We start from the raw sequence: 27,582 nt of genomic DNA on the forward strand, positions 1-27,582 counted from the left end.
ACTGTACAATTTCCAGCTATCTGTCTTCGTTTGAGTAAAATATCTTGGTTTTACAGAACTCAGTGTTCACAAAGGCTGTGGGAAGACTGTGAGCCTTTGGGTTTTGAACCTCTGTGAATACTAAATGTATTCAAGCAACCGCAGAGTTCAAGTTAACAATGCTTTTAGTGAAAATGCTGGGAACTTCAGAAAACATATTCATAGAGCAATTCTGTGTAATCAAGGTCAGAGTGCCCTGGCAGCAACTCTTTGCATGCCTGCAACAGAAGGCACAGTACTTTTCCTGTGTGGGAGTTAAGGAGTCTAAAAGCAGTATTTGAAGAAAATAAGAAGAAAAAGGATGACTGAACATCTGTCACTGCAATGATATGCATTTTATCCAAGGGCCACCAGGATGATTAGAGGGATGAAGCACCTTTCGTGTAAGAAGGGGCTGGGAGAATTGGCATCATTCAGCCATGAGAAGTGAAGGCTTTAGGGTGAACTGACATGGCCTTCCAACACCTGAAAGGAGCCTACAAGAAAGGTGATGAGAGACTTTACAAGGGCATTTAGTGATAAGACATGGAGAATGGCTTCAAACTGAAAGGGGAGGTTTAGAGAAGATGTTAGGAAGAAATTCTCCACTGTGAGGAAAGTGAGGCACTGGAACAGGTTTTCTGGAGAAACTGTGGGTACCTCATTCCTGGAAGTGTTCAGGGCCAGGCTGGATGAGGCTCTGAGCAACCTGGTCCAGTGATAGGTATCCCTGCCTGTGGCAGGGGGATTGGAACTGAATGGTCTTTAGGTCCCTTCCAACCCAAATCATTCTATGATTCTATGACAGTTCCCTGATCACTCTGCTCAGAATATCCTAGATCATTTTGGGGGCAGAGTTGTGCACAAACAGCCAGATAGCCTGGTGATGTGGAAAGGATAGCCTAAAGACTTCTTTCCAGCTTACACCGCCACACACGGCAGGGCAGATGTAACAATTTGTTTTCAGCAAATCAGATTATCAAATACCTCAGCAGCATGAATACCTGAGTCACAAAGCAAGCCCAGGAACAGGTATTGCTGCTAGGCTGAGCATGCCATCACCTAACTGTGCATGGAAATACTTGCCTAAGGAAGGTGAAACCAAAAGTTTTGTATATATCTGCATGGCTAAATATTGAACAATTTGAAAAAGTTGGCTATAACTACATTTGCTTCCTAGAATTTCTAATGAGAAAATTATTTGACATAGACACACATTACACCTTTCTAAACCACATCCTGCTTTATTAGCTGGGCTCAGACAAAAATCAGTATACAGCTATACCAATCTCTTGTAAAATTAGTTACTGTGCTGTCTGCAGTAGGGACCACATGCTGAGTTCCAAATCTGCCCGAGAGTATTTTCTGCTTTGCAGATGGTCATACTGTGGAGTGGTTTTCTTGGCACAAAACATGTTGCGTATTTTGAATATAGTTTCAGTATTCAAGTGCATTCAGAAAAAAATCACCAACATTCATTTTCTGAGATTGACCTATGCTGCTTTAAAGTGGCTTGACATCTGAGACAGAAAAAAGGACATTTAAATTGCCATTTAGTTCCATTAAAAAGGCTAGTGCCCTGGTATCATTCATAGCTTTAGTGATATTTTATTCTATTATACAAAGTAGTCCATCCAGAAAGCTCCAATATATTCCTCTATGAAACATCATCACATGAAAATACTCCCCATTTTTTGATTGTGCTGTTGCTGTTCTTAATTAATATGATTTAATTGATTAAACCCCAGAATTCTGGAACTCATATTTCAGCAAAATAGAGAAATACACATGTATTCTCAGGGAAATACACATAGAAAAAGCACCAACTTTCTCAGCATGTTTGGAAATAGTAAAATTATCTCAAATAATGAGATGAGAAAATGTGACAACGTTTTAGTCTGAAATGTTTTGTGTCAAAATATTCAAAACCTACTAATACTCTCTTCTTTAGATATTCTAGCGTCCTGTAGTTCCTGAGTTTACTTCTTCCCATCTCAAAAGTTTAGGACTTCACAGCTTGAAAAACAGACATCAAAAGACTGACTTTCTAAAATGGAAGAACTGCTCAAAATATTCAGTTATTTCTTAACAGTTCCTGTCAGTTTTAATCATTACTAAGTATTATACCAGTATTTGCTGAGGAAAAACAAAGTCTGTACTAAATTTAAAAATAACTTGCTTCTGAGAATTTTTTTAAAAAATACAACAGAGACCAAAAATCCATTTTTAGAAGTCTGTTTAATAATTGAAATTTTTTTTGTTCACTTGCAAAACAGGCAAAATGAGCATGGGCTGTCTGAAGTAGCACAGGGGACATTCACAACCTCTGAAGACTGAACCGGTATTTGACGACAGATTGACCATGTCTGGAGGATGCAAGGCTGAAGAAGTAGCTGAGGAGAACAAATCAAGGGTATGGAAAGGAAGGGGAGGCTAACTGTGCAGAGAAGATGCACCTACTGCTATGAATCCAGAGTACCATGCACCAGAACCTCTGAGGAGAAAGCCCCACAGAAACTGGTGCAGAGACCAAGCAACACCATTTGTCACCATCCTGATTGCAGTGAAGGCTGTCTTGGTGGGAAGCCTGGAAGAAAACTTTTTGTGGAATAACGTGACATCAAGCAGATGTGTCACACAAGCCGATGTCACTCGTAGAGGAAGGAGATGACAACTCTTCTTTTTCTTTTTGTCATTCTGTTTCTTCAAATGGAGTTTTCTCACATGTAGAAAACCTAAAAGCAGAAAATGAAAGGAAGCTGGCCAACTTAATTTTTGGTTTATTGAATAAACTTTATACACAGTGGTTGGCTTTGGCAACTATTACACATAGAATACCACATGTCGTTAGACATGCATTATGCAGTCTATCTAATGATAGTTATTCTCGTGCTCCTGCATCTTTGGTGTGAGACTTCTGTTAACCTCCTAAGAGAAACCAATGCAGTTTGAAGGACTCTTTTGCTTTTATTGGCAAAGAAACTTTTTATCCATTGGCATGCTCAATGCTCTGTTCTCAGTATTTATAGACAACCTAACTTTTTAAGGAATATTTGAGACAATTTTTGTATAATTTGTACCTTCTTTCACAACATGCAAGTAAGTTCCAGAAAACTCAGTTTCATTCACCAGTAACAATCTACTTGATCTTGATGATTTCTTCCAATACAATAGCTCTGAACAATGGTCTTATTTTAAGAAATGTAGAGTGAAACTTGTTTATCCTACTGGCACACCTTAACTCTGCATGCATACACAGCTTTGATGAACATAAAGTAAGGGTGTATGAAACGCAGGTGTTAAATGTACAGCTACAAAACCTTCCTTATCGAGAACCCTCTAACTGTAAAGAATATAGTCAGTGACACCAAAAACATCTAATAAAATATAAATCTTTTAGGTTTAGATCTGCTAAGTAGTTCAATATTTTAAGGTCTTTTGTGACTTTCAGGCTTTTTTTCCACTCAGCCTGGTCTCTAGCTACTTATTGTAGTCCTAGTCAGAGAAATGGGGAGAGAAATTAAAACTCTTTTCTGTTGCTAAATCAGGATCATAGTAATCTCCAAATTGGGCCCAGCCTCAGGTCATTTATTAGAATATTTTCTCTCAAAGAGTAAATATTAGCAGATATTTCAAAGGCAGGCACAGGAAACTCTACAGAAGTAGAGTGAAAACATTAACTCTAAAAAATATTTTTCTCTAATGCCTAACTGGCTTCATGTCCAAAGCAGGACTTTGGAGAGAGGTATCTTACAGAACCTCTGTATAAGATAGATGACATTTTGTAAGTATCTGGGCTATGTTTGGCAAAAAGGACAGTTGAGTGTTGATGAACTGTTTGATGTGATTGGACATGTCATGTGAACAACACACAAATTCCTTATGACATCAATTCTTTGTGTAATCAATCTGCCAGGTGCTATTAGCAGAACTCAAGAATGTCTTGGCTTCCAGGTTTCTGTCAGTAGTTAACTTTGTACTTCAATTTGCATTTAAAACATATTAAGACCACTCTGCTTCAGGTCCTGCTGCTGCAGACCCATGTGGAGTCATCATCTTTCTGAAAATCCAGGATACAATGATATCCATAAGTGGTTCCCTGACTATTTGGCTTCCAATTTTCTGCCTTCCTTATCCTCCAAGAGGCTCTTTGTTTATTTACAAAGCCATATGGACTGGGGGAGATCACTTCATTGCTCTCACTCTGGCTTTGCATTACCATATATTAATAAAAATATTCCAAATACTCAGTAACCATTTCCAGTCTAATACTGCATTGAAAAGGAAAGGTTCCAGTCTTAGGCATACAAAACCCTTTTAATTCTACCTCATTTCTGTGCTAATAACTAGCTTAACTAGCAAATGTAAATTATTCTCAAACTATCAGGCACTATAGCTGCCATTGACCCAGTCAGAGGTGTGCAGTATGAATTATTAGGATGTCTTCATCCACTTTTGAGACTCCTGCTTCCTGGTGAACCAAGCAGCAGCCAGCACCTCATGCTTCCCACAGCTTTGACTCTGAAGTAACCGTGCCCACCTCTTTCTGCAGCTGCAAATGGTCTTGTGTTTTCTGTCCTCTCCTAAGTGCCACCTCACAGCCACAGTTCACCTGGAGGAAGGCAGAGATAAAACACACTCACCTTTAAGCAAGACAGCATGTTAAGGAGGACACTGAATACAGAATTCACTGCAGATAACAGATTAGCTATCTGCCTTCAAAAATCGCAGGGGACACATTCTTGCATTTCAATGTCTTCCACTCTTTTTTTCAGTGATGCTTGCTGACAATTTCTGCAAACAACACAGATATAGGTGAAACATTACATCAACTGAACTGCTTCATATTTTTAGCACTGGACTCAAATACAACTCTAAAATTTGAACTTTTACCATCTCTCCTCCAGGAATATTGGCATAAATGGATTTGTTTAATAATTTTATTAAGAAAGTTCAGGTCTCAAATTTGGAGAGGAATATTTTTCAAGCTGTTCATCCCAATAGCACTAATGTAGAGGACTGGGATTAGAGTTTGGATTTGAGTCCATTGCTGATATGAAATATTTCAGTCTTCTGACCCATTGCTATGAAAACAGCATGCAACAAAATATTTTACTTAGCATTGGGAAGTGTGACTTTATGATGCTGCATACAGTAAACTGATGGCATTCAATTAGATGCCAATGAACATGCATCCTTGTAGTTCAGACTCAGATGTACAACAAACACTGCATGCAACGTCTAATCCAAGCCAGTGCATAAGTCACGCATGCAACACAAAAGTGAGGACTCATTATTCTACTGCAGCTTTAACAATAAGCATACAAACATATTACATGAACTGCAAACACTGCACATGTTGCAAAAGAATTTTACCTGATTTGTAACTTATTTTTTTTTACAAAAAGCCTGAAGGCACAAAGGGCCTGGCCACAGAAGCTTAAGAGTGACCTCTTTCTATGACGATGATGGTTGGTTTCAGATGAACTTTAACTTTAAATTGCCACCTGTGGTTAGGTAGTAGTCTTGTCTGCTAGTCCTCATGTTCCTCCACTATGTTGAAAATTAAATGCTTTTGTCTTGCTGCCCAAGAAAGCCATCTTGACTTCACATATGTTACTAGAATTAACACTGGGTAATTAAAGGTGCAACACGTGGATTCAGCTCGCTTTGTTTATCATTACGTGTAACGGCCGATGGTTGTCTGGCGCATCCTCTTATTTGCTCAAGAATTCATGTGACATTACATTCATTATAGGAAAGAATGAATACAATACAACTGATTAATACTGCTTTAGTTCTTCTATTTCCCCTGTAGTGAGAGAATCTTGAGATTTCAAATGTATAAGGACAAAGGCAAAAAACTGTTAGAAATTTTACATAACTGTTCATTTTTCCTCCAATTCAAAGTTAGGGCAGTCATACCACTGCAAGGCACCACCAAGGTTATTAACATCTCATGAAGAGTAAAGTGAAAGTGTTTGCTGACTGCTCTCACATGAAGATAAACGTATTGCTGCAAGTTTTCACATTTTAGTGTACAAAAAGTGAAAAGGCAAAACAAATACAAGTTACAGGATAGGATAGATAAGACAGTATTAGATGGAACAAGTTGATATTTCACAGGACTGCAATAAGGAACTGCTGGCCAAACTATTTACTCTGGGGCTTTGATGCAATTCCTGAAATTGAAGCCAAAGGTCTTCATTTGTCAGATATGTCCATGCATGCACACTGATGTATATCCTTTTCTAATACATTATAACAGCTGCGATTTTCAAAGCCATTCAAATTATCTACACAACCTTTGCCCCATGAATTTCTTATCTCTAATTCACCATATAAGTGAAAATCTCAGTCCAATTTTTAAGTAATTTCTAAATGCTCACTCAACAATTTAAGTGCCATTTACAAGCACTAACTAATTCATTTAATCAGAGCTGTCTGTGACTGGGACTAACAATTTGTCTAAAATACCAAGAGTTTTCAGGCAGGGGAAGAGACTACATGTCTCACTCCACCATTACTGAGCCCCACAAATTTCTTCTAGGAATTGATGCTGCTTATTTCACTTTGGGGATTTGCTCATCCTCAAAGCTGACAGAGACATAAGCAATAACTGGAAGGCAGAAAAAAGGCAAATTTAGGATTCCTAATAACTGACTCCCTATGTTTAAGCTCTGCAACATGGAGAAAAAGTAAGATTAAGAAAGGAAGGCAGGGAGAGGCATGTGAGGCTGTGCTAGAATGGGAGTAAGTTCTTTGTATGTGTTAAACATGATGCCAAGAAATGCATCCAGGCTTCCACACTAAATCAAGTAACTTGACTCATTTTTTCTGTTTTTTAATCATAATTAGTAAATACTGCATAATGCCAGAAGTCATATCAGTCCAAGACCGATCACTATCTTCTATGACTGGTTTTCAAAGGTCTTGAAAAAATAACAGATCCAAGAGGTGTGATGCATGCAGTAGGATCAGTTTATAAAGTCATGGATCAGAAAGGGACCACAGCAGGTGCTGTGACATCCGTTTCTCTGGTTAGAGGAAACAGCAGAGAGACGTTTACACAGTTAAGCTTTTACTTCAGCTATGGACCCAGGCTCCCTGGCTGGTGAACACTAAAGACCTAAGCCTTAGCCACACCACATCAGAAGCCATCAGGCTACCAGGACAGGTTTTTTTACTGGTGGCAAGCTGCAGAGAAATCAGCAATGGACATACCTAAAAACACATGTATGATGTAGTAGACATAAATGTGACTTTCAGGTTCTTTTATTTTATTTGTAATCAAAGGGCTGCACAGACCATTTGGTACCAGGTGTCTTCTTAAGAGGGAATTTGTGCCTGTAATATCAGAATATCAGCCTTATTAATTCAGTACATACCTTGAAGCCTACATTATGTTTCTTAAAACACACCAGAAAGTTAACTACCATGTGTGAATTTTAGCAATTCCTTAATAATACTCCCTCAATAAACAATAGGCTTGTATGTGAAATGCTACATAACAAAGCATGTGAGTACTGAAAACCTGGGACATGACAAGGGGATTTCTAGAGCCAGATGATTCAATGAAATGCAGATTTAGATGCTAGGTCCTTATTCGAAAGCTACCTAAAAACCTAAAAATTTTATATCAGGAACTACATTATGAAAATGAAGAGATTTCATTGTTTTATGATAAACAGAAAACTGTAAATGCAAAATAAAAAGCAAAACAGGAAGATTTTGCTTCCTGCTTGAAAAAAAAATATTCCATGCTCTAGATACAATTAGAGGAAGGTGGGATAACAAAATTATTTCATGTAGTGAAATATGCTATAACTTCAACAGAAAAAAATACAATTCCAAGTTTGTTTCACAGTAAAAGCCAATAAAATTTCTGGGTTTTTTATTGGAGGAACTACAAGGCAAAGATATTTTGTTTGTGTAGACCATATTGCTTCACGTCACCAAATATGCTTATGTATTCGTGTCACAATAGTGCTTTTAAGCTAGCTAATAAGAAAAGTAAAACACTATTGTAATGAAGATATACAGTGAAGGAAATTGTTCAGAAAAATTAAGATGAATTCACTTCATATAGAAAACAAACCAAATAATTATCATTGTTAATAACTGTTCTGTAAGCCAGTATCACTGGATTTCCAAGGGGTAAACATACATGTACCACCTGCATCAGAACTACAGATCTGCTTAGATATGAAATAATTTTTCAAGGTCACTGCTGAAATACATCAGAAATGTGCATGATACATTTTTAAAAGTACAGTAATAAAATTATCAAATGCCTCCACAGTCTACATTGCTTGAAAAATCGGATTCTGTCATTTACCTGTCCCTTGGTTTCGATGCCTCTCATCAGTGCAGTATCTTGACAAATTAATGATTAACTTTTTGTGAGGACTTATGTGGCCCAATTCAAAGCTGCTGTATGCAAGTGCAACTTAAATTCAATGCATATAGACCATATGATTAACATCCAAGCCTAAAACGAAGTGATTTTTCTCATCTAATAAAATAAGTATTTAGCTGTTTATGATATGATATATGGCTTATGACAGATTTATTTATTGTCAACTGTAAGATGCCTCAAAGAAGTGAAATTCAGGCACTGTATCCAGTCATGTCACTTTATGCGTGTTTCTTGGAAAAGGATTTCTTTATAATTTTAATTCCAGAATTTGAAAAAGTGGTCTCCAGTTGTTAGAAGAAATCAGTGCTACATTCCTCTGAAATCAATGACTCAGATTTTCAAGAGAAAATGCCTGCAAAACACCATTCTTATAGTTCTCAGAAAATATTCTTCACAGGAAAAGATAATTCACGGACATTTCTACTTCATTAAGTACAACAAGTGTTGTACTTATATATTGCTCTTACAAAAATACCGTGACATATTTAAAGGAACTGTCATAAGAATCTAATATAAGCTTATTGTTCATTACATACAGTCTGAAAAAGAAATAACTCTCTCTTTTTTTGTCTCTGGTATTGTTGTGGTGATATATTTTCCTTTATATCCTTCGTGGAGACAGTTTTTAATCAGACAACTTTTCATAAGAAATTACTATAAAAACCCATAAACATGGGGCTCCAAACCAGCTCCCTAGATTAATTTTGAGATCATAGATTTTAAGCATATTCTAATTCTCACTGGCTTAAAAGTCATTAAATTGGTACCCAAATAAGTGCCTTACTTGGCATATCGAACAGGCATATCAAAAAACCAAGAGAAAATAGCCTTTAAGTTTCTAAAGCAGCTCCTGGCATATCAAAAAACCAAGAGAAAATAGCCTTTAAGTCCTGTTGAAACTGTATTAATACCACATAAGGGATTTACATATAAAAGCAAAACTTAAAAGTGGACTTATGGCATTCAAAAATAATTTACCATGTGATTTTCCATCTTTCTGGCCTTTTCACTCTGGGGACATAATTCAGAAGTTACTTTAAAAAACATCTTACCTTGCAACCTGCATTCTAGTACTGAAGTCAAGAGATCTCATTGACCGTAAGACTTCTATACAGCCCAAGTACTGTAAGGAAAGAGAAACAGTTGGAAAATGTATTACAATTATGCTTGAGTTCTGGGAGATAGTGCAACTAACCATTAAAAGGCAACATGCAATTCTTATTTTTACATTTGATTTATCTATGTCTAAAGTAGGTTGTTGTGATTATGCTGTTACATCACAGATTTGTTTCAAAACATTTTGTTCTATTTAAGTGTCACATTTCATTCAACATACTGTTTTACTTTTAACCTGGTCACTGTAATACATTCAATTTATAATGCATTGATATGCTTTTTTTCATTTTTTTCTATCTTAATTGATTCACTTTAGATACAACATAAAAATAATCTTACTGAGAAAGGAGATGTGGTAAAGGAAATTTATGTAGTATTGGTTAATAGGACAAAGTTTTTTAAAAGGGAGAGAACTAAGTCTCATTAGAACTAAAAAGGCAACTTACAACAGGGAAGCCGAAAAGAACATCAATAACCAAATTTCTTAATAAACAGCTCAGAGATAGATGTGATTTAGTATTTTCATTTATTGTAGTAGTAAAAAAGTGGAAAATGTTAATACAATATATTAATAACCCATGCTGGGAAATGGCTTTAACAGGGTCATTCAAGAAAGGAACTACATGAAGGTTAGCTAATATTAAGACAAGACCAGACTTTTTGACCCAGATTTCTGCCCCAAATCTCTGTGGAAAAAACCAGTATCCTTATGAAAGGTAATAAAATTCATCAGTATCTATCACTGGGAGTGAGAAAAACTCAGGTGGATCTTCTAGATTTGCTTCCAAAAGTGAGCATAACTTGCATATGCTAAAGTCTACTGGAGCTAAAGCTCTTGTCAGATATTTGAATGGTGTCTTTGCACAAACTGCCTCATGACTGGCATAACCCATGGCAGTATCTTTCCATGTAGGTTAAGTATTCAACCATACACTTGACTTTTGAAAGTCAGGGGAACGGGGGAGAAATCTTTTCATCATGAGCCTGACAATAATGACCATGATGCTATTCTAGCACTGTGTTTTTATATCAGCTCTTCTCTCAGTTTTGTATCAGTTTTTCTATCTTCACAGCATAATACAACCTATTTGAGATGAAACTGGTGCAAAAATCAAGTGAAGCCACAATTTTTGCCTGTTTGGGACTTTTTTTTTCTGAAAAAATAATCTTTTAAGTAGAGAATGAATGCATCGGTAACCATAATATCCAGAAGTTCAGCTAAGATTTTCCATAAAAACATGTATGTTATAAAATGTTTACAGGCTGATGGAATATCTAGTTTGTTTTCATATATCCACTATTATTTAATTTATTTCTATCAAATGCTATGAAGTCATCAAAACACTGAATAAAATTAGCTAGAACATCAACTGACTATTAAACATTAAATTGTTTGAACTTGCATTATTTATCATTGCAGTTTCTGAGAAGGGTTATCTTAAGATCCATTTCCTAGAATATTTTAGAAATCTGCCAATCTATGGTTTTTCAAAGTTTATAAAATATTCGTGGAAGTGCATTGTCTAAAGAGATCCTGGCACATGGAGCTTTCAAGCTAAAGATCAAACTCTCAAACTGCCATCTATCACTGCAAAATTAGACAATCCTTGTATCTTACTCCAAATAAAATCCCTTTTTTACATATACTTCTGCCTGAGTACTTAAAAATATACAACTACATTTTCATGCTCTGATGAAGGAAGTTAAGCCATTAACTCTATTTTTAATTATCTCAAAAGGTGATTTCATTTTCTTTGAGATTAAATTCTTTAGTATCACTTGAGATAATCATTTAACTTATGCCAATAAGCAGCAATGATCAATAGTTTCCTCTTTTCTTTCTGCATCATTTCATTTTAGTCTAGGACACTTTCACAGATTAATTTTGCCCATTATTTATTTCATATGAGATGCTCTCGTAATTAAATATGCTGTAAATGGTAATGACTATTCAAAGGTATCCCTGCGATTTTTTTGTTAAAGAAATTTCATTATTTCATCAACCTGTTTGTTTATACCTCTCAATACTAAAACACTCTTGGATTGCACTTGTTCCTTCACTTACCTATATTTGCCACAAGTCTTTTAAAGCAAAGTAATTGAACGAGTTTGAGAACCAGGTCCAGCATTTTGGAAGCAAACTCTGGAAGGTATTTTGACAAGTACATGCAGGCGTGCAAATAAATACACAAAAACATGTGCACACAAGCCACTGTCAAAATAAACAGATGAATAAGTAGACAAAAAACCATAAACATACTTAGAAGACGTGCATTCAGACTCCTTTGAGTCATACTACCTGATCTGCATTAACAAAAATAGAGACAAGATCAGACTGAAGGAAGGTCAGATGGAAAAATTACCCTGTACTTGTTTTATGTATATCATGGAGACAGTTGGACACAACATAGTAAGGCTTGCAGTATTCCTGACTGATCAATGCAAAGATGGCAACTGATTTTCTGGGATAAAAGATGTGAACATTTAATCACCATGGCATGTTTTCAAGTAACGAAATTACTATAAAAACTGACATTCAAAAGGTCCAAAGGCCAACTACAGGGACATATAACTCACCTACTGCTATGCTTCAATTATTCCCCAAGACCAACACTGCTGTCTAAAAATATCCATTTGAAGTACATCCTGACAAGGATCCACAGAAAGAAGACATACAACCAAGATAGCAAGGAAATAAATTATTCATTTATTTCAACAAATAAATACCCTGATTAAAAAGAAATGCTATCTTTTGCTTTAGGCATTCCATGAAACATTTAAAATATAGTTATAAAACAGTCTACTTCCAAAAAAAGCTCCTCTTCACCCAGTACTTAATGTATATTCTAACCAATCAGCTTCTGTGCACTGTGAAAATTATGAGCTCCTGCTATCATCCTCCCTCTCATTGCTCAGGAACCAAATATATCGAGATGCAGCCCACTTTGAAGTAGGAGGATTTGGGACTACCAGTTCCAAGCTTTCTCAAATAACATTCTGCCTTCTGTTGATTTTTTAATATTTGAATGAGTTTCCAGCTTGTGTACACTCAAAGGTACTATGTCCCAAGGAAAAACTCTTTCATATGAATGAATACCTTCTCATTCAGAGGTTTTAGATTCATAACTTGTACTTTGCATGCTAAACTGTACCTTGCAGGAAGCAGAGTGCCACATACAGATGGACCATGCAGCTCTCATTCCATGTGGTTGCAACGTCCTTATTAGCTACAATTTTGACAGGTTAGTGCAAAAGAAGACTATATGTCTCAGATTTCTGGTTTGCCCTGTATGTGAAGATTTGTTCTGTACTCCCTAAAGCACCTGTCTTCTTTATGACTCAGAAAATTCCTGTTCAGCAACTAAAACTTTTACTGAAGCCTGTGTAGAAGATACTGAGATCTCTCAACACTTCTCAAAAACAGACATGTATACTGACTGAATGCCTTTGTGTACTTGGAGCCAAGAGGAAAAAAAAAAGGAAAAGAAGGTAGTCACTGTCAAGAAGCCTTTTGCTACAGAAATATGAACAACCTTGTTTGGTGCTTCCTAACAAGCTCTTCAAAATACCAAGTTATTGGAAGAAATTCTCCATGTTGGACCAAAACAACAGCAAGAAATACTTTTATTAAAATGTACCAAGACTTACTCTATTATTCCATCAGGATGTAGCTCCATACAGCACTGAAGAAATCCAACCCACATACACGTCTAGCAGATGAGTGTCTGCCTTGTACATAGGATAGCTGCCCATCACCTACTCTCAAATGAAATAAGAACTCCTAACCTCTGAATCCAAACTACCAGAGTATCATTAGCTCATCAAAATTGCATGGGCATTCTTAGTAAATTGAGATTTACTAGTTTTAATCTGTGTAACCAGACAACCATAATCAGATCTGAGTGGTTCACTACTTTGCAGCTTGTACCTGCCTTGTACAAATCACATGAGAGATAACATGGTTACATCAGCAAACAGACATACACTTGTATTGTTAGACAGAAATTAGCCTGTGCCTTCAAATACTGATGTATCTTAAGCATGCTCTAGCATTGCACAGCTGCAGATAACAGCCTAGAGGCTCAAAAATTATATTCTGATTCCTGGGGTTCTGGGTGTTGTATGGAGATCTAAGTTTCAAAAATAGCAATAAAATAAGCTGGGCAATTCACTGCAATTTTCTCATGCATGAGCTTAGGCTATGCTTTTACTTGCCATGTGCAAAAGTGAAAAAGTGAGTATTTTTTTACTTGCCACATCTGGTTCTCATGTGTATCTTAAGTCATATGCCTACATTTTCTTTTTTGTTGTTTTAAAAGGAATGGGGGAATTTGTTTGCTTGGATTTCAGGGTTTTATTGTTTTACATTTTATTCTCATTCGCCAAAGAGCTAGTCCAGAATCACATTATGCCACAGAAGTAAATGAGAAGTTAGCATGAATTGACTAGTGTTAGTCAACTATGGTTGAGGACTCCCTTATTTAAAAATGAGAGCTTTTATTTCAGATTTTATTGCTACTAGTGCAATATACATTTATTTATGCATCAAAATGAAAGTTCCTTCTGATTTCAGGTATCACCATTAACAGCTAAAGGAACTTGTGAAATGTGCACTGGGAGTTCTACAATGTTCCAAAATACTGAAAAATTACTTTCAGGTTTGCTATCCACCCTAAATCATATTAAGATTCAAATCCAGATGGCCACTAACAAGCAGGCCATAAGACAAAAAAGTAACAGCCCAGGACTTGATTTCAAGATAGTAAGTTTGTCCACATGTAACTGTGGATACAATCAAGATTTTTAATAACAATATTGATGTGTGAAAAGGGGAAGAGGAAAAAAAAAATTTTTAAAAAGCCACAAAAGCTAGCCAAAATCAGCCCAAGCCATAGACAGGGACTGCAACATTGACCAGTATTTTATTAAATTAATTTTTCTCTTTATCAAATTAATATAATTATCATCAAATTAATCATATTAATAGGATTAATCCCTTTGATATCATATTAGATGAAATTCCCAGATTAACTGAATTTACAATACCCACTTTCTAAACAACTAAGTAGGAAAAAAACCCACAAAAAAATCTAAACAAATTTTTCAAGAAATTTTAAAAAAATATAAGCCTAAGAAGGAACTGCAACCAGAAAGTTCTCTTTAATAAAATAAACTAAGTTAAAGAAAAATAGTGTCACAATGCTTCCTAGTTTCTTAATTGTGTTTTACAACATTTATTACCCTGCATACCTTACTAGTTTGACTGAGTCACGCACCACAAAATTATTTAACTCTGCTAATCAGAAAGACATGGGCACAAAGCAAGAAGATAGCTTATCAAAATATAAATTCACTACTTTACTTCATATGGAAACCATAGTATAGTTGTATGTATTTTATTTATATGATTTCATTGAAGTAACACATGAAATCTTTTAAATACAGAGGTACTGCATTCATACTGAAAAAAAGTACATGTAAAGGCCCTTTATAATATCATACTTGTCATTAACCCAAGGATGTGGCTCAGATACCCAACTGGAACATAGATCTAGGAATCTGGTAAATCTTTCTGGACTCAATGATTAGCAAGACCTGCACTCGAATGTGCAAAAAAAATATTTTTTTGTGGGATTTTTTGTTTGTTTATTGTTTTGTAGAGCTTTGCTTCTTTGTTTTGTGGAGTTTTGATTCTTTGTTTTGTGGGATTTTGCTTCTTTGTTTGTTTTCTTTTTTACCTTAACAGCTGCCCATTGCTGAGAGAGTGTTGTCAAATTTTGTAGGTTGAGAACCATTGTCCTGCCATTATCACAGCAAACATTTCACCCAGACTCTGGCATCAGAGAAGTCTGCAGGACACCCTCTCATTTCAGGTGTTGTTGAAAATACAAAGCATTTGATGAGCAGAAAAGGCGGCTTTGAAAATGACGGTTATGATCAGCTGAACAGATAGCAGTGTGGCTAAAAGGAAGTCCTGCATGCACAAAATCGTTCAGATTTATGCTAGTTTACCTAGCCACTTTCAGTAGAAGCATGGAATGCAAAACTTGTTCTGTTGCATTTCTAATGTAGAGTAAATTATAATATTAGAAAAAGCTGTGGGCAGACCAAGACTAAATATTCAGAAAGAAATAAATTTGTATAAGCAGTTGTCACAGAGTTTTCAGTAAGCTGCTAGAGATTTTGGTTTCTCTGCAAAGTTTGAATAGTTTGGAATATAAATATATTTGCCTTTAAATTGTCTGGTTAACTATCACATAACACCATATTAAAATCTCAGCTAACATGGGTGCTTAGCTAGCATGCTTTCCCAACCATGCCATAGCTTCCTGCCCTTCCTCCTCTTGGGGCAAGATGTATCTTCAGATATATATATATCTTCAGTCTCTGGGGGCACCTGTGCTCTACCAGTGTATGCCACAGCCCCCAGTCTATACCTCTGCCCTGTGCTTTCCTGCTATATGCAGAACAGCATACCTGGTTGTGGAAGCAGCAATCCTGCATGAAAGAAACACTGTCAGCCTTGTTCTGAATGAGAAAAAGGCCCTATATTTAAACACTATCAGAATCCGGCACCAAAAATGTGTCATAAACATATGCTGCCATGAAAAACAGAAAGACTCTCTTCCGTGCTTTTACGCTTTTGAAGTTGGTAATTTTTATACCAGTAAGTAATCATGTACAGAGCTTTACAGAGAATCAATATTTCCCCCAAAGGTTTTTTTTTTTTTTTTCTCATTAAAGACTGCATGTTCCAATCCAGATGGAAAACCTAAGCAAGGATTGATTGAGTGCAAATGTAAAAGAAAATCTTCTTTGGGGTTCAACTACAGATAAGTCTCAACCACTCAGTGCAAATTTATCATCACGAAATCCTCCATAAGGCAAGTAAATCAACAGAGCTTTCATACTAGTAAAAATGATGATGGATATGACTGTCAATCTCATCCCTCTTGAAAACAGGTGGTTCGCTTCTAGAGCAATGGATGAGAGAACACATTTCTCCCAAGAATACCTCCAACTCTGGCCAACACCTTCCTATTTCCTCTTGTATAAGAATTTGTTTCTGTAGCAAAAATAGATTATATGTTCAGACTAACAATTCTTAAGTGGCAAATGATAGCGAACCCTTTTTATGAATTGTCTTACCCTATGAAAGCATTCTGGCAGCATCTCACAATCAACTCAAAAAAAGGGCAAAAGATTCATCTAGGAAAAGAAGAACATATTTTATCTTATCTCAAAAAGCAATTTCTTAAGTCGATTCTGAGGTCTCATTTCTTGCTAGAGAGGGGAAAGATATAACTAAGAAACAAATTTTGCTTTTGACAATTTTCTAATCTCCATCTCAAATGGGGTTGAAAATAAAATATCTTCAAATAAAATACTTTTTTCTAATTTCTTACTTGCAGATGGATGAAACAAGACTGCCAACATCATATCCAAAAATATTTATGTAGTAGAGATGCTAAATGAACAGGGCCTTCACAAGATTTCAGAAAAATCCCGTATCAGCAGTTTTGCATGAACAATATTTCTTATGTTCTTATCTTACAGATAAATGTTCTTGCATGCAAAACCTCAGGAATGTTAGACTCTGAAGCTCATACTGGACAGTGATTTATTCTATTACTTTAAATATAAACACATTCTATATTGAGGCTATTGAGTCCATAATAGCCTCAATTTTTGTATGGGCCAAAACTTTCCCTTTAAAAAAGCTAAATTTGAGAAAAAACCCCACAAGTTTTAGTTCTATACTTTTTTAGGTTAAATTTTGAAAATCTACAAAAACAATGAATGCAATTATTGCAGTCTGAACCACTTAAGAGTATGCACTGCAGTAGCACAGATGAGTTGCTTCATTTTCACAGCTGCATACTTTAATTCAGTGAACACTTTCCAGACGGTTTTGCTGCTACCTTGAATATCCCCTAAGATAGATTTCCCTTTAAACCACCATGCAGATTAGTTCCAGCAGCTTATGTTCTCCATTAGAATTTCTTTAACACAAACACACAAAAGCTTATGCAGTCAAAACAATATGCTTCAATTGTTGGAAATCATAATTAGACATTTGAAACTGTAAATATGGACACTGTAAATATATCTAGCTATTGAAGAACTTTTTCTTCCTCAGTCAATAGAGAGTAAGAGAGCCATTAGCAAGTAGAACTTCTTGATGAGGAGTGCTGTTAAAGCGCAGACTCAGAAGAAAAAAGATCCAACAGGTGTTTTTCTACTGTGCCGAATACAAACCCATATTAAATAGCTGAAATGCATATACCGTTCTGCTTTCTAAACTGTGCATTTGGAGGTGTGATGTAGGAAGGACCTGTCACTGTTAAAACTAAAAATCCAAAAAATGCATGGAGGGAGAGGGAGTACTTTTTTATATGAATACCATATGTACCTCTGGTCTTCATTAAGAGTCCAGCAATCAAACCATATCTTTTTTCTGAGTCTTTATCAATATTTAACTCTCCTACGCCAAAGCTATACTTTCTTGTGCTCTCAGTTAGAGTGCCCAAAAGGTTTTCTCCACTGCACAGAAAAAAGGGATAAGGGGAGAGATTTCCAAAGCTGGCTTTAAATAATGAAATATTTCTGGAAGGTTTCCTTGCAGCACAAAGGATATGAAGAGGCAGAGCAGCTCTGGGAGGTCAGGGGTATCACCAAGCCCCCGATGGCCCCACGTAGGCTCACATGAGAACCCTTTTTAACACCACTTCCAAAACTCCCAAAGCCAGGGTCAGCTCAGAATTGGCACCTGCAGCTTCCACTTTGTGCCCAATATGAAGAAGCCCTGCCTTTCCATCTTTTCTTTCCTTGGCAGATATATTTTAAGAGAGAGTTCATACAATATTTCCAGTTACTTAGAGGTTTCGGCTTAGTTTTTCAACACAATTAATTTACAAAAAAATGTTAGTAAAAGTGAATAACACTGTAGCATCCGCATTCAACATGCTGCAAACAAACATGGCCCCTACATTTGGTGACAGTGAAAGGCAGTGTTTCTGAAATATTCCAATTCTTCATGAAGTTACAGGTGTTTCTAAAATGTCCTGTGGTTCATGAAAGCAGCTTGTCTATTAAAAAAGAGACAATTCTGTTTCTTATAATTATTTTATCACAAGTAAGTAATGTCAAATGCCAGTCAGAAAAGATGTTGTTGTCCCATGAAACATGCTTTCCCTTGTGTAATTCCTAAATTAGTAAGACCTAAAAATGGAAGTAAAGGCATCTTAGTACAACAATATATCCAAAGGATGGAAATGGTGCTGAGCAAACTTAGACAACATCTTAAGATAAAAATCTCCCTCTTTTTCTCATGTCCTTGTTATTTGAGGTATTTGTTCAATTGATATCTCTAATGTCAAGATTTATTCTGAGGTTAAAAAAAAAAAAAAAAAAAAACAAAAAAACCCCACTAAACCTGTATAAGTAAATCCAATGTGATGGTGCTGTAGAAAAAACCCCAAACCCTAGACAGATTTTTCTGTCTATCTCACATTTCTCTCTTTGTGTCACCCTATATCCTATTTTTTTTCCTTTAGTTGCCATTTCTGTCTCATTTCAGATGTGGTTTTTTTCAGTCTTTGAACTTCTAGCTGTATCTTGGATTGCCTGATTCAGCCTTTTGAGACTGAAATATCACCTGGCCCTACAAAAACTTACTTGAAAAAACAAGGGGAATATCTAACTTACTAAAGAAACATTCTAGATTATCCTTAGTGAATTGCGCCTAATCCCTCCAGAAAACGGGATGACTGGAAATGTGCTTGCACTGAGTCCCATCATTTTTCCCATCATAACTCATAAGCACAGGCTGCCTCAGACCTGCCTGCAGCTGACAAAGGTAGAGCTGCATTACATTTTGTCATAAATATATAGGATCAAATGGAATTAATATTGTATGACTATGCAGAATGGTAGAGAAGCAATACTGAACCTCTCTTCCTCTATGAAGTTTGTTTCATTGCAGAGGAAGTAAATCACCTTGAAAGAGCATTAGTAGCTGGGAAATATGGTTGTCTCTAACAGTACACCAAAGTAGTCCCCAGCTTTTTCTCACTGTAAACAAAAAAAATTAAATTGATACTTTGTGCATTCACTTGAACTTTCAGCTATAAAATGAAGCCAGGCTGCAGCACAAGTATAGTTGTTGTGTTAGTGGAGACAAGATTTCTCTTTGGCTAGGGGAGAAAAACACCCTGTCACTTGGACAAAGGAGAGCCTTGTCTCCAGCAGCACAGAGGGGCATGAGTTTTCACTGAAGATCTTGATTCATCTGTGTGTTTTCTTTGTGTTTGTAGTGGCAGATATTTACATTGGGCACATGATATTCTTACGGTAAACATTGTTGGAAGACAAATAAAGAAACCAAAGATCTAATTTCCAAGGAAAAACAGAGAAGAAATTCTGCCTGAATGCAATTTTACCTCCTACACTGACCAGCTAAATTCATCTAGGGATTTTAAAACTGTAGGACATACATAACTAGCAGGATAAATAACTAGGAAAAGTTTTGCTTTAAACAAAAAAACTCCATGCCAACACTCTAAATGTACTGGAGAATAGACATTCACATTGACAGCTGAATCCTTCAACTCTGAAATCAATACATGCTTTGCTTTCCACAGAATGTGTTCAAATGTACAGTAATAGTACTTGATTCATGTAATTAGAGTAATATTATAATTAAAGACCCTATGGTATGATTTCTGCCTGTAGAATCTGATCTCATTTCTCTGAGAAATGCTCTTTTCCTATTATTGGGCTGTACAGCAGACCCACAGTAGTTCAGGTCCATGACGATGAAAAGAGAAGTTTTCAACAGAGCAACAGGCAGTAATATAATTCTTTCATAGTTCAAATGACAGTGAAGGAAAATGGAAAGGATACTAACAGATCTCTTAGGAATATGGTACAATAGGAGGGATTAATTACTTAAAGCAATGCTGTCTTTGTCACTTACTTCTCTCTCCCTTAATCGGCATGCATGCAACTTTAAAATCCACAGTGATAAGCCAGTTTCATTAGTCTTTGTTAACGCTGTTTGTGTACCCAGGTTGAGGCTAGCAGACTCTGAAGTAAAAACTCAGTATTCTATCCTATTATTATCATATGACTGAAACATACAACACATTTCTTAATCAAGTAAACCTCATTACAAACAGGATGCTCTGGGACTGTGGTTTTTTTTATTAGAACTATAAGGAGAAAATCCTACTGCTTATGTTTTCAGTCAGGCCATGCCAAATGATCAGTGATTAAACAACAGCACTACTTCAATTTGACTGACAAAAGTTGAAATTAATCTGATTAAAACAAATACAAACAAACTTGCACAATTTTTTTTCTATAAAGAAGATAAATTTAACAAAAAAGAGAAACTAAAAAGCTTTGCTGTAATTTTTTTTTTTTTTTTTTTTTTTTTTTTTAGTGAGAGCAAATTAATTCTGGCTAAAACAGAAAGCAAAAAAAACCAGAAACATTTTTCCAAAGAGCCCTGAAGTCTTCTAGAGGAAGGTGACATATGATGCAGTTTCAACTTTGTTAGCTCCATTTAATGCTGTGCTTTGCAGTCTGGGTTAGCCACTACAGAGACACAGCAATTCAGATCATCCCTAAGCACACACTTAACTTCCAGTGTACAAAGGTAGCCTCAATTATTTCAATGAGAATGCTCCTGTAAACAGTGTCATGCAGGAATGTTTGCAGAACTGAAGCCTTTACTTGGTGATGTGTTTGAACAGTTTCACAATGATGTCTGTTTTCCACATCAGATATAAACTGCTGTTATTCCCTCAGAAGGAATGAAAGTGTTAAAATGTTTAGGAAATAATTGCAGTTAGGGTTATATTCTTTGAATACTTTGTAAATAATAATAATTCAATGTCCTTTTTATTGAAATATAATTTGCTTGACTTGCAGTAATTCCTTTGGATGAAACAGTTCCTCCCTTCCTCTCTCTTAGATACTATATTTCTATCTGGTTTTTAACATTAGATTTACCCAGGTCTGTTCTATACTATTGTGTTGGCTTTAAATTTTATTGGCTTTTTTCAGATACACTTCATATAGGCATATAAAATTATACAGTATTTTTGGTTTATTTGCTTTTGAACTGCTGAACAACAGCACTTTAAACTCATTGACACTTGTTACAAAATCCAGCCACGAGTTACCTCAAGACTGAAATGCATTTGCCTCTTGACTGTTGTGCTCTTATTTAAATTAAAAAACGTCCAAAATGTCTATAACATTACCCAGTTATACACATCAGTAGATATTTATCATTGGAAACAACAGTTTACATTGAAACATGTAACTGTTGTTACATTATTCAGGTTTTTTACACTTCTTTTATTCTGTGCATTTGTTTTTCTGACAACATGAACTTTTATAATCTCTCCCTGTAGTAATCAGTCCCACTATAGGGAAAGCACTGAGCTCTGTAAGGACTTTCAGCATAGCAAACTACTTTTTTTTTTTTTTTTTTTTTTTTTTTTTTTTTTTTTTTTTTCCCCTTCCCATTAATTCATTATTTGTTAAACAGTCCAGTAGTCAGTACCTGACTACTTTATGTTCCCAGTACAGTTATGGTCATTGTCTAATTTGTAACTAAAATGTTTTTTGGGGTTGTTTTTGTGAAATTTTTAATGTTAGAAAATATAAAAATGCAACATGAAATCCACTGGGAGAAAAAAAAATGTAGAAAGTGCCAGCACTTTCATGGTTGAAAACAATTCCATTGCTGCAGACCATGGAGATCAGAATATAGCTACAGTTTGCCATAAACCTACATCCTTTTTAAGCATTAGAATTACACTGCCTATTTTAAAAATGAGTAATACGTGAAAATGTGGGAACAACAGTGACGTTTCAGATTTTTCATGCACTGCACATAGGAATTTTGGAATTTTGCGTCTCCAGAAGATTCCAATGTGAGATATCAAACTGCCCAGTAGTGACAATTAACCCTATCCCACGACAAATTTTCTGTTCTAAATGTGGATTAATGAGAAAATTGCAACCCAGTGCAAAAAAAAAAAAAAAAAAAAAAATCTTTGCTGGTTAACAAAAAATCTAATTTTTGTCTCATTTAAAAAATGGCATATGGAATTTTCTGAAAGGCATATGGTACTAATTAAACATGGTATGAGTCCCCCAGACAATCAGTATAGCCATAAGGTATCCAAGGAATATTTCCCCTCAGTATACATTATCTGTGTATTGATTTGATGGTCTGATGGTATAAAAGCCTTGGTAGCAAACAATGTTTAAGGATTTGGAAACTGTACTTCTATTCTTATCCATATGAATCCTGCAGTTGCCAAGGAAAACTGAGATAGTCAATAAGTAAGCAAATTAGGAACTAATCAGGACCAGTTTATTTTCATTCATTCATTAACCACTTGTTTTGGTATTTATTTTCAATCTTTGTTTTAACATTTAGAGTGCTGTTCTGTGATTCTCATGCCAGAAACCTCAAAATTAAAGTCATTGTCCTATTTTTTTAACAGAAACAATAAACTAGATTCCATACATTTTAATGAATAACAAACTACAAACACCTAAAAGTAAGTTCTTTAATTAATTTTGAAAATTGTGATATCTACAACGTGTATAAATACACTTCCATGTACTTAACTTAATTGCACTAATTAAATATTTGTTCTACTCTCTCTGTTAGGTATGGATAAATTACTGTTAGTCCACTTCTAATAACTTTAATTCTCTTTTCAATTCAAAGATATCAACTTCCTCTAGCATATAGTAGGTCAACTGCTGAAAGGATTAAGAAATTGAATGCTGTGTTTGTTCTGATTCATAGTGATCACTTCAGGTAAAACTAACAGAAGCAGTGTGTTCCCACAGTCATTATTTGGCTTATACTATTCTAAGTAAAATAAAAAGTAAAATGGTTGAGTCCCCTGAGCTAATGTAAAAATGGTAAATGGCCTTCTGTTAACCAGAGTGTTCCTGTGCAAAAGAACATCAGAGTCTCAACACCACTATGTCTAGCATCAGTGTGTTATTTTTATTGAGACCCTTCTTGAAGAGCAGCAGTTTGTGGCTTGAAAGCTAGCACTGACTCCTTTGTAGTTCCAGTAAATTTCAGAGTAGTAAAAAAGACAGTACAAATTTCAATAGTGCTCTGAATTGGCCAGCTTACTCAATCTACCACCACCTGCTAAATCTATTATCACCACTAACACAAAGAAATGAAAAGTGCTTCCTAGTCTCCCAACAGCTAAATATGCACTCTGCTTTTGATAATGAGACTTGAGAAAAAGCAGTGAGAGTTAAGTAACAAGGGTGCCACTCAGTTTTAAAGCATCCTGAAATAAAGTCACCTGTGACTCTTACACTAAAAATAGACCTGTAATATTAATAGCCTGCTGCAAAACAGCTTAACACTTAAAGATACAAAAGCCTCTTCACAAATAAGACATGGCAACTGAAGAATGAGTTCTGGGCAATAATTATAATGTTACTTTTATACTTTCTGCACTCTATGCTGAAAGGTGTAGCCAGACTCCTACCTAACTACAAAAAACATTGCACACACATAGAATCTTGAAGATTCTACTTTAACAGGTGGTTTCAGAATATTTTCAAAGCATATGAAAACATTCAATTTACCCTGTAAACTTAAGATCCTCTGCTCTTGACATGCTGTATCAATGAATTGAAAAGAGCAATAACATTTAAGGTGGCTGAACACTCATTATGTAAAACAAGCTGCATTTTCCTGCTCTACCCACAACATTATTTCTAATTGTGAAACAATTGTGCTCTCTGCCTTACTTCTTTAAGATTTCAAATATCATTTCACTTTTAAAAAACACTGGCCCTTAGGGGTTTTTAAAGCTGAAAAATTCATGCATGATTAACAGCTGTCCTCACATCAAGGAGTCTTTCTTTCCTCCTGTATATTGCACCAGACATATTGAAAGCCTACGTATACAAGATATACACAGCATGCTAGATGACACAGAAAACCTAAATTCAGAAGAAGGCTAAAAAAGCCCGAATTGAATCAGCTTTCAGCTTAGGAACAAAATTTTTATACAGCTGTAGAACCTTATTTGCAGGTTTGCTTTAATGTAACAAATTAACCCAGCTTCTCAACCCTTCCTTCCTGCATTTCATGTATTATGCACCAAAAAGACCCCAAAACCAACCAAAACAAAAACCAAACACAAATAGAGACCCTTTCAGCCTCACTATCCTGGCAGCAAAACCAGCAGAGAATTTTTCACTGATAAAAACAGAGAATGAAAGAAAACAGACCAACCTTCACAATGTACGTCACACCAGGTCCCAGGATCTTCTCACTCGAGTGCAGCCATCCTCGAGAGGATTTATTGATAAAACTGCTAGTTTGATCCCAGTCTTCACTTCCCAGGTGCATTTCCTCTGGCCGTGCTTTTTTCCCCATACTCATCTTGCTCACGTCCTGCTGAGAACACGAAGTGGCAGAGACAAGGTTACATGTGTTGTCTGAAGCCCCTGCTGCTGAACTAGAAGCACTCGAGCTTCCCTGCAATTTGGAGACAGCAAGCTCCTTTACTGCAGAGGAGAGGTTTTTGATACCCAAAAAGCTGCCCGTGCTAGAGAGTTTCAAGTGGGACACTTTATGGATGAGGGTACACAGGGTGGTGGGTCCATCTTCTTGGTCCTTGCGGAGACCCTCTGGTGAGACCAGGTACGAAGGTGAAGCTGAAGTTGTAGAAACCGCTGAGACCTTGCTGTTCATGGGCAAATTGTGAATAAGATCATCAACAGATGTCACAGAATCATTCCTGAAGCGGTTATACTTGGTACGTTGAAGCATGCCCTTCTATCTGTTTTCCTGCATATGTTCTGGCAAATCTGATGCCAATGCAGGAGATGCCTGTACTAACATAGCAAGCAATTCATAACAACACAGAGGGTTAACACGAGTTTAAGATAAAAAAGAAAAGACTAGGAGGAAAAATTCCTTTTGGTTCCCTGTTAAGGTTGGGTGAAGTAACAGTTTTCTGTGACTGAGATCCCAGTCCTGCTCAGAGCTGCCAACTCGCTCACAGCAAAAGTATGACTCACACAAATGAGAAGGACCCTTTTCAACAAAAGGCTGTGAACACTGCAAATCACTTCCTGTAGCCAAAAAAAAAGGAGAGAGAAGAAAAAAAAAACCCACATCCACCTACTTACAGCACACTAGCACCAATCAATTCTCAAAATCCCTTTTCCTATCTTCTCAAACAGATACTTCCTCCCAACCTTTAATTCCTATCCCCTCCCACCACCCTTTTAGTACCAAAGGCAATTACCTTTAAAGCTGAATTAATAGCCTTCATGAAACACCAGACTTTATTCATCTGTTAAAATGTTGTTCCACCTCACATATTTGTGAAACCATAAAGAAATCACAATTAGATAGCAAATATCTGGATAATATTTGCATAAATATAATCCCCCTCTCCTGCCCTTGCAGCAGAACACAGACACCTTAAACGTTTTCAGAACAGATGAACCGAACTAAAGAATACATACATTTTTTTCCACGAAAACAGCCTAACAGCACCTTTTTGTCAATGCTGTCCCTCACAGAAACTGTTATATTCAAATTTTGATAGAGAAAGAAATCCTTCTTCCCCATTACTTTACAAGAACATTCTATTTTAATGCAGGAATTGCATAAGTACCTATGTGTGAAGAAATGTATTTTTCTGATGTCCAACAACAGGCTTAACAGACGTTTTTTCTTTCACAACTGCTATTCACTCCGAAGAAAAACATGAAGAGGATCTTCAATTCACAGGAATGTTTGGTTTAATTCTGAAAAACTGAAAAAGCCCTGAAAGAATATTAAAAAGTCCAGGTAGCAGCAAATTGACATCCTGCAGTGGAGAGAAGAGAAGAGAAAAAAAAAAAAAAAAAAAAAAAAAAAAAAAGCCTTTATTAAGCATAAATGTCAGTCACAAACACTTGATCTGGAGAAGTAGCAAAACATGCAGAAAAAAAGGTATTTCATTTCTCCTGCAATTTCTTTAAAAGTCCAAATGTGTACAGCATTGTGATGCACAATGCCCATCACAATCCATATGTCTTTTTTACTATAAATCAATCCGCTTTGCAAAACATCTTTTGGATGTAGGACAACACACTCCATTATAAACAAATTCAGACCAGAGATGTTGCATAGTGCAAAGTAATTTTTAAAATAAATAACTGCAGCACAACTTAAAGGAAAAAAGCCTATGGAATTCCTTCTTTCTCCCACTGCTAAAGGCTGCAGTACACAAATTGCAAATACAGTGAAACAGCCAGCTTAAATACAGGTATTTAATTAGTATATTCATGACACACTGAATTAAGTCAGCGCCTCTTATCCCAGCAGTGATGAATAATGGCAATGTCCTAGTCAATGTAAAGCAGTTTTCTACTGATCTGCAGAAGAGCCTTTCATCACCACACTGCAAACCTGCTACAGCATCCTCACAGCATTCATTCCTCTCGTCATCCTCCTAGCACAGCAACAGCAGATGTACACACCATAGCCTATTTTTACGTGTCTCTACTGCCCAGAAAACCCTACTGCTCCCGAACGGCTCTCCTCATTAGAAGCGACCAGCAGGACTGCAAAATGTGAATGAGATGCTGTGCGTGTGAATGAAAGGGCTGGCTAGCATCCCCACATTTCTGTGAATGAAGCGAGGCCTCGCAGCCTCTGCCAGGCAATCCCTTGGGTGCTCACCAGCCCAGCCAATACCAGCCGGCTTTGATGACTCATTCAGCAAAGCCTTGCTAAATAGTGGAAGATCCCATTCCCAGCACAGGCGGCACCTTTTTTTGCTGCAACACCAGAAAATGAAGCCGGCATGTCGGGAGACAGGAGTGGGTCGCAAAACCCCCGTGAAAGACAAGGGTGTTGCCAGAGAAATGCCTGGGGTGTCCACAGGAGCAGCAGGTGAGGAAAACTGTGGAGTCGGATTTGTGTTTCTCCCCGACTGTGTTCATTCAGCCAATTC

At 36.3% G+C, this 27,582-nt stretch overlaps 1 protein-coding gene across 1 annotated transcript in view; it reads right to left on the bottom strand.

Moving 5' to 3' along the window:
- The window catches only part of SHC3 (SHC adaptor protein 3), a gene marked incomplete at its 3' end in the record, with an annotated part of 51,805 nt that extends 25,960 nt beyond the window's left edge, over positions 1-25,845 (bottom strand). The window contains exons 1-2 of the mRNA XM_083884458.1: positions 24,861-25,845; positions 9,490-9,560 (exon numbers count right to left, since the gene is read on the bottom strand). Coding sequence (XP_083740584.1) covers positions 9,490-9,560; positions 24,861-25,400 — 611 coding nt within the window. The 5' untranslated portion in view covers positions 25,401-25,845. The remainder of the gene's footprint in view (positions 1-9,489; positions 9,561-24,860) is intronic.
- Positions 25,846-27,582: the final 1,737 nt, after the last annotated feature.

This window comes from Zosterops lateralis (genome assembly GCF_965231275.1).
Source record: "Zosterops lateralis genome assembly, chromosome: Z".
NCBI lineage: Eukaryota > Metazoa > Chordata > Aves > Passeriformes > Zosteropidae > Zosterops > Zosterops lateralis.